We start from the raw sequence: 8,616 nt of genomic DNA on the forward strand, positions 1-8,616 counted from the left end.
TCCTGGAACGCCCTCCCTCCTCACCTCCGCCAAACTGATTCTCTTTCCCTCTTCAAAACCCTACTTAAAACTCACCTCCTCCAAGAGGCGTTCCCAGACTGAGCTCCTCTTCTCCCTCTACTCCCTCTGCCATCCCCCCTTTACCTCTCCGCAGCTAAACCCTCTTTTTCCCCTTTTCCCCCTGCTCCTCCACCTCTCCCTTCCCATCCCCTCAGCACTGTACTCGTCCGCTCAACTGTATATATTTTCGTTACCCTATTTATTTTGTTAATGAATTGTACATCGCCTTGATTCTATTTAGTTGCCATTGTTTTTATGAGATGTTCTTCCCCTCGACTCTGTTTATTGCCATCGTTCTCGTCTGTCCGTCTCCCCCGATTAGACTGTAAGCCCGTCAAACGGCAGGGACTGTCTCTATCTGTTGCCGACTTGTTCATCCCAAGCGCTTAGTACAGTGCTCTGCACATAGTAAGCGCTCAATAAATACTATTGAATGAATGAATGAACATTAAATTGCAATTATGTACATAAGTGCTGAGGCGCTGATGGAGGGGTGAATAAAGGGTGCAAATTATTATTCATTCAATAGTATTTATTGAGCGCTTACTATGTGCAGAGCACTGTACTAAGCACTTGGAATGCACAGTTCGGCAATAGAGACAATCCCTGCCCAGTGACAGGCTCACAGTCTAAACGGGGGAGACAGCAAAGCAAAAGAAAAAACAAAAACAAGACAATATCATCAAGATAAATAGAATCAAGGAGATACATACCTCATTAACAAAATAAATAAGGTATTATTATTGTTATGGTATTTGTTAAGCACTTACTATATGCCAAGCACTGTTCTAAGTGCTGGGATAGATACAGGGTAATCAGTTTGTCCCACATGGGGCTCACAGTCTTAATTCCCATTTTAATAGATGAAGTAACTGAAGCACAGAGAGGTGAACTGGCTGGCCCAAGGTCACATAGACAGGTGGAGGATCTGGGATTTGAACTCAAGTCCTCTGACTCCCAAACCGTGCTCTTTCCACTGCCATGCTGCTCCCAAGTGCAAGGGCAGTGCAGAAAGGAGATGAGTAGGGGAAATGAGGACTTAGTTGGGGAAGGCCTCTTGGAGTAGATATGATTTTTAATAAAGCTTTGAAGGAGAGGAGAGTGTTTGGTCGGAATGTGAAGGAGCAGGGCGATCCCAGGCCAGAGGCAGGACGTGGGCGAGAGGTTGGTGGCGAGATAGATGAGATCGAGGTACAGTAAGTAGACTGGTGTTGAAGGAGCAAAGTGTGTGAGCTGGGCTAGGAGGAAATCAGCAGGGAGTTCAGCATGGAGGCTGATGCAGTAGTCTGGGGATGGGGGGGTGATAGGATAAGTGCTTGGATCAATGTGGTAGCATTTTGGATAAAGAGGTAAGGGTGGATTTTAGCAATTTCATGAAGATAGAAGCAACAGGATTTGGTGACAGTTTTAATACGTGGGTTGAATGAGAGAGATGAGTGGAGGGTAATGCCAAAGTTATAGGCTTGTGAGGATGGGAGCATGGAGGTGCTGTCTACAGTGATGGGAAAATCAGGGTGAGGACAGTTGTCTCTAATAGCATTATACAGTTTTCTTTATAAAGAGTTATGAAAGGATGCTTCTGATTTCAGATTTGATAAATGAAGCTTCTGGTGTCAACATTTTCAGGCCTTTGGGTAGTTCTTTCTCCAGAGGAGTTCCCTCTCCTGACTTGAGAGAGCTCCATAATGGTCTCTCAATGGTATTTAAGTGCTTACTATGTGCCAGGCACTGTACTAAGCACCAGGGTAGATGCAAGATTGTCAGGTTGATCATAGCCCCTGTCCCGCATGGATTTCAGTCTTAATCCCCATTTTATAGATGAGGTAACTGAGGCACAGTGAAGTGACTTGCCCAAGGTCACACAGCAGAAATGTGGCAGAGCTGGGATTAGAATCCAGATTCTTCTCCCAGGCCCGTGCTCTGACCACTAGTCAGCTGCTTCTCTGATAATTTGATTCCAAGTCTTTTTAGCCTTCATCCAGTTTGTCTTGCCTCCAAAGTATGGGGCTGAGGCAGTTTTACTTGATTTCATTTGACAGAGTTTTTATTATACAGAAGGCACTTAGAAAATAAATTCTGACCTCCTTATTACTTCCTCTTTCTTTTTGTTAAAAATAACTTTTTTTTATGAAAATGAGTTGCACCAGTGCTCAGCTAGTAGGCTGTCAAGTTTCTGGGTTTGGATTCCCATAATCCACAGTATAGTTGAGATTTGAACACTAGCCATCTCTGCCCAAAATAAAGATCACAGTAAAAAAAATGTTATGCATGCAATATTTGCTATCTTTCATTACACTTGAGAATATATGTACCTTGGCACTGAAACATCCTACCTGGTTTCTCTGCACTTTTAAAACTTAAATATAGGTTTGATGGGAAATTGAACTTGTCTTTATGTCCTGCTTAGTGAGGCCTGGATAAAATATTGTTATGAGTGTCTCTTTACGTTCCAATGCTAAACTTCTTTTTGTACGGTCTTCTAGTGAAAAGCAACTGAAGTATGATCACTACTTGGTGCCATTCACACTCTATGAATTGGGACTTCTGTACAAGCAACAAGGAGACAGAGACAAAGCCATAAGATTCATAGAAAGTGCAAAGTAAGTGGTGTTTTTGTAGCTTTGCCATGCTGTTGTGATCTTGTGGCTATGATTAAGGCAGACAAGAGGAGAGTGGCTGAAGGTAGGCACCTAGGGCAAGGGTGTGTCAGTCTCCGTCTGGCACCTACGCAGGAATTACCAGGACTGGAAGAAACCACACTTCACTGCAGCTCCTGGCTCTTATTGTGGGGTAGTCAGGAGAGGCGGAGAGCGGTGGTGGTGGTGAAACTCTGCATAATTCATTGAGCTTTGGGGAATGAGCTCAGGATAGTCCAAGTTGAACCTGAGTCAAGTCCTGGAAGATTCAGACAACAGAGACCAAGCCAAAAGAAGGAAGAACATTCTATCATCCAAAAATAATTTTTTCCTCAGATGGTCTTTGGAGCTACTCTGCTGAATAACTATAAACAAGCACACACACCAGGCATCTTGTATTGAAGGCCACTAGAGGAAGATAGGGAACTAAGAACTCTACCCAGAACCTGATTGAACATTCTGTGTAGGCCCCAGTGGTCATGACTGAACAAAAGTCGTAAAGCAGAGAAGATTAAAATTGGGATTTAATTGATAACACAAATGGAAAAGATTTCAACAGAAAATGCTAGAGAAAATTCCAGTTTTGCAAAGTAGTATTTTTAGCTCCTGAACTTTAAAACTGTCAGGGCCAAGCTGAAAGTCTGGCAACCAGAACTTGTGATGCGCTCTCTTTGGGGGAAAGCAGAGGAAGGAGGTTTTATCTAATGTCATCCACAGATTAAGCTAATGGGAAAATTAACCCACACTTACTTCCTTTTTACCTCAGGTATAGCTTGGGTAGAGAAAAATACATTAACACGTGCAAATCTTCCTGGCTCAATCTCTGGGAGAATATGCAGGACCTTCTAGCAAACCAGTACAGTTCCCAGCCAGCTTCATACTGAGTCATTTCCCTTTGCTCATCCCCCAGGAGAGTTCAACTCGGGCCTCCCCTCCCCCTCAGCCCCCCAACTCTCCCTGCATATGGGAAGGGGGCAGTGGGAGGGGAGGGTGGAAAAAGGAAGCTTTTCACCCTATTGGCTGGCTCTAAGGCCAAAGTCCTCCCAGAATATTCCACTGACCTATGGGAAGGGGTATCTGGCAGGCCTGAACAAGCCTGTGATCTCATTCTCTAATATAGTTAAATCTGTATTTGATAATACAGAGGGAATCTGGGGAATGTAGGTGAGCTAAACCTATGATGGGTGGCCATGCCTCTTTTTAAAATGTTGGCAGATTAGAAAATAATTTGGGGGTGGACAGAGTAGACCTTGAAACTTTCAGTACTTTTGGAGCTTGGATTGGGTTGAGGCTTAATATCCAACCTATGCCAGGCTCTAGAAGTGGGAGGCTTTCATTCCTGCTATTACTTCTATATTGCCAACTCTTATTTTTAACTTCTGTTCTACCTCCCTTTGAATACTTGACCCATTTTAAATCTTTTCTCCTTTACCCAACAGCCTTCTGATTTTTTTTCCCCAACCTTGTTCTCTGAGTCTTAGTTGCACTTAATTTCTTCGGTCATGTCTAATTTTCTCCTCACTAAGATGTTTCAACTGTTTTAATTTCTCCTACTTCTGCTAGCTGTATTGAAAGTCTTAGGGATAAAAATCGGTCAGGGTCTAATTCTGACCTTGAACACAATGAGAGAGGTTTGAGAATCTCTGTATAATTCCAGTAAAATTATTCTTTGACTCAGTGTGTGTTTTACTGGTCAACTGCTCAGGTTAGTTTCTGAAAGTAATCAGCGTTTGCAAAACTTAGGCCAGTGAGATCAATCAATAGTACTTATTTATTGGGCGCTTACTGTGTGTTTATTGAATGAAGGGGGTATAGGGTTGATGTGCTTTGATCACTAGGTGGAATTGAAGAAGTTTTGTGGAAGAGAAACTAGCAAAACATTCTAGGTCTATTTCAGATCGTCAGCACTCTGAGGGCCAACATTGCACTTCTCCATCACTCTCTCAGTAGTTCACCAGCATTATGTAGGAAACTAATTGTTCTACTTCAATTACCAGTAAATGAATGGTAACAGTGTACATTGAGCTGTTCATCAACTAGGTAATGTTGATGAATTACTGATACTATGATGGAGAAGCAAATTCAACTGCAAGTGCAAGGGTTGCAAGTTTGAATATAACCTATTTGAAATGATCAGTCTTTTTCACAGCCAAGGAAAGCTGGGTTACTCAAAACTAAATGCTACATAATATTCAAAGTGTTGAACAGACAATTGAACATAGATATTGAACAGAAAAGTGGCTTGGTCTAGTGTAAAGAGCACAAGCCGGAAGTCAGAGAACTTGGGTTTTACTCCTGGCGCTGTTTACTTGCCTGCCTTGTGCTCTGCACATAGTAAGCGCTCAATAAATACTATTGAATGAATTGAATGTGACCTTGGGCAAGTCACTAAACTTCTTTATGCTTCAGTTGCTTCATTTGTAAAATAAGGATTAAATATCTGTTCTCCCTACTACTTAGACTGTGAGCCCCATATGGGACAAGGACTGTGTCAGATATGATTACTTCATATCCACCCCAGCCCCTACTACAGTGCTTGGCACACATATACACTCAACAACTACCACAATTATTATTACTACATATGCAAAATCACAGTTGTTACAGGAAATTTGGGAGAATTGATCTTTTGTCTCTATCCATTACCAGAGATGATCAAGAGCTGCATGTCTGGCTAAAATTTATTAGTGATCTGAGGGAGCTAGGCAGTGCTGTCCCCAGGATATACCAGTTGAGTTTGGTCCTTTCTCAGGTCTCCCTCCTCCCCTTTCCAAGCCTCCAGCAGAGGGTAGTGCTGTCCTTTCTTAACCTTCCAAACTGATTAAACAGCTGAGTATATGTTTTCCTAAAAACATAATGGTTTTTGAAGAATGTGTGTTGTTGGGTAGCAAATTCTTAGTTATTGGATTTCTTTCTTGTTATGTCTTGGATGAGAATAAATTGGGGGAACAAAGAAGGAAAAAGCATGAGGGCCAAATCACTTTTATTTCAAATGGACAATTATTTTTGTTATAGAAACAACTACAAAGAATACTCCATGGAATCCCGACTACATTTCAGAATTCATGCTGCACTCAACAGCTTGAGAGGATCTCCTGCTTCTTCGCCTTGATTAAAGCCTAATGCATCTGTTTTTTCCTTAAATGAGCACGTGTCTATTATAGACCCACCCTTGTTTGAAAGTAGATAAGTGATCATGTAAATGAGCTAGAGATAGAGGGGAGTGGTAAATGATTGTATTAATATTTGCTGTCTGTGTAATTTGATGTTGGTCATCTAGTGTGTTTTTTCTGTAGAGTTTTGTCATATTTCTGTACAATACTATACTATGTAGGAAGTGATTGTATTTTCATCTCGTGAAAGGAAATTTAATGTTTGGCTCGAATGGGAGGATATTACAGGCCTGTTGCTGATGCAATCAAGTCTAATTCAGATTATTAATTTTTTTAATGTGGCTATTAACATCGAGGTAACAGAATTAGGTTTTCTGATCCTGGTTCACAGCTAGAGCATTAGTAGAGGCTTGCTTTTCTGAGGTTCACTTATTCAGACCTTTGGCCTGGGACTTAAATTTATTAATATAGACTATAGATGGAGAGTACTCTGTAGGACAGTTTGGCAATTAGTTTACCTTTTATAAAGAAATAATACTTTATTCCAGAATTCAGAATATTAAATGATAATCCTCAGCAACTTTGTCAAGATTGGAAAAAAGACAGGTCAATTATAGATTTTTTTTTTTTGTGACTAGGTATTAGAATTAGAGATTCCTTGTCTTGATAAGGTTAAATCAAACTGTAACATTGTTATCGTTTCTGGTAAGCATATGACTTGGTTTAAGACTTCTCTCTTTTGGTTTAAATCGTTAATGGTAATGGAAGCCCAACTACTTTTGTTTCAAGAAGTGAGGAGGGAAGTCTTAAACTAGACCATAGCCTCTAGCAGCCAGAAGGTTCTGATTGAATTCAAGCCTTGATCTCTTTTTGCTCTCAGGAAGCAAAGCAAAATTAATATGCCCTCATAAAGAAAACGTAATATATCCTTGCATTTGTAATATTTGGAGAGCAATAGCTAACTCTTCTCTTTGGTTTAGAAACAAATTGGTATACACTTGGATTTTGTTGAAACATTATTTGAAAGCTACATATCTTGCTGAAATTTTAGACCCTCAGTGACTGATCTGGAAATGACAAACTATTACCACATCATGAACCCATGTTTTATTGGGGCACCACTTCTTTGGTATCTCTAACAATCTGACTGTAGTCTTTAGTACGTTTTAGTAATGGTTAAGAATAGTATTTCAGCTAATTCCAGAGAGCAAAGAAATGGGAAATAGAATAATCTATGATTCCAAAAGGATTATTCAATAATCAGCTACAATTATTAGTACTTCAAAAAAGAGCATTTTGAGGTTTATATTTTTAGCTGTTTTTCCTTAGTAGCTTTTTAAAACTAATTTTTTTCTTTGTAATTTTTTTTAAAAAAAGCCTTTTGTAGAGCAGGCTTTAGTTTAACAGAAGTATTTGTGTTTGTTTTGACAAGCTGCAGATCAGTCGCAAGGTCAATAAATGATAATTCTTTACATTGCGTGAGTGATTAGACTTTCCACAATAATGTGCTGTGATTTTCCTTGGAAAACATTTTCTTTTCAATGTCAAAAAGATTATTGCTGATTTTCAAAATATCATCAATGACCTTGGTTCTTCTAATTTACTTCCTATTTTTAATTGTTTTGTAGTTGAGCCATATAGATATTTAATAATTAAAAAGCACTGACACATTTTCTTCCTATATTGCATGCTATTCTATTTTCAGAGTAGCTTTCCAACTCAAGATATATCAGTGATACTATGTTTTTAAAATGAGAACAGAGTTGGACAATAAATGAATACTATGTAGAAAACTCAGGCAACTATATTTATAGAGCGTATGTGGTGTGAATCTGAATGAGTATGTCTGAGACCTTGTATGGTGTACAATGACTCCATTTGGTGTCAAGAATCACAAAACTGTCTGCTGCCATATGACTTTCAAGGGCATATGAGCTATTCTGTGTGTTCTGCTGACAAGGGAGAGGCAGTTATGCTTAGCGGTAAGAGTAGTGGGTTGGGAATCGGGAGTCCTGACTGCCCCTGACACACCGTGTCACTGTAGGCAAGTTATTTTAACTATCTTGTGTGTTGAATTTCCCATCCGTGAAATAGGGAGAAAGATTCCTTCCCCCTTCTACCTAACAGGGACATTTGGAAGCTAAAGCCCTTTGATTGTGTGTGTGTAAAAAAAAACAAAACAAAAAAAAAACCTCTGGGAGCATTATTATTGAGTCTTGGTCTCCTCTCTGGAGCTCTTGGGGTTAGCTTGTTGAGGGCAGGGAATGTGTCTGTTTATTGTTATATGTACTTTCCCAAGTGCTTAATGCAGTGCTCTGCACACAGCGCTCACATACAATTAACTGACTTCCGGTGCACTATTAGAAGTAATAGAAGAGAATGTAGCCTCCCTCCATATGTAGGCCCTTAGGAACAGTTACTTACTGGTCTATGGCTGTTTGGCCTGCTGAAGCTCTGCTATATGCTGTGCCTCTTTCAGGCATTGTGAGGTGGTGGAGGGAACTTGTGTGGTGGCTGCTGTGCTGAAGGCAGAGTCCACAGGTGCTTGTACCTACTATGATCCTATCCCAAGCTGTGCATGGGTCAAAATATGCCTCACTACATATAAAGCATCCATGTTCCAGGCTTCCTTGTGCAGGGTAGGGGATGATGACTTATCCCCGATTCTCCAGCTCCCCCATCTCCAAAGACAATTGAGCCATCCCATGGCAAGCATAAAACAGTGTGAACTCTCCAACTAACAAAGTAGAATTGGGCTCGATATTTTAATGGGCAATGAAGCAAGGATTAAATCTAGCACTCTCAAA

The 8,616-nt window shown here is 40.4% G+C and overlaps 1 protein-coding gene across 3 annotated transcripts in view; it reads left to right on the forward strand.

Annotated features, from left to right (window-relative positions):
• The window catches only part of TTC39B (tetratricopeptide repeat domain 39B), a 125,806-nt gene extending 118,190 nt beyond the window's left edge, over positions 1-7,616 (forward strand). For all 3 annotated transcript variants that reach the window (XM_029054996.2, XM_029054995.2, XM_007655627.2), the window contains 2 exons: positions 2,544-2,660; positions 5,712-7,616. In XM_029054996.2, the coding sequence (XP_028910829.1) occupies positions 2,544-2,660; positions 5,712-5,808 (214 nt within the window). In that variant the 3' untranslated portion in view covers positions 5,809-7,616. The remainder of the gene's footprint in view (positions 1-2,543; positions 2,661-5,711) is intronic.
• The last annotated feature ends 1,000 nt before the right edge of the window (positions 7,617-8,616 follow it).

This window comes from Ornithorhynchus anatinus, chromosome X5 (assembly GCF_004115215.2).
Source record: "Ornithorhynchus anatinus isolate Pmale09 chromosome X5, mOrnAna1.pri.v4, whole genome shotgun sequence".
NCBI classification, from domain to species: Eukaryota; Metazoa; Chordata; class Mammalia; order Monotremata; family Ornithorhynchidae; genus Ornithorhynchus; species Ornithorhynchus anatinus.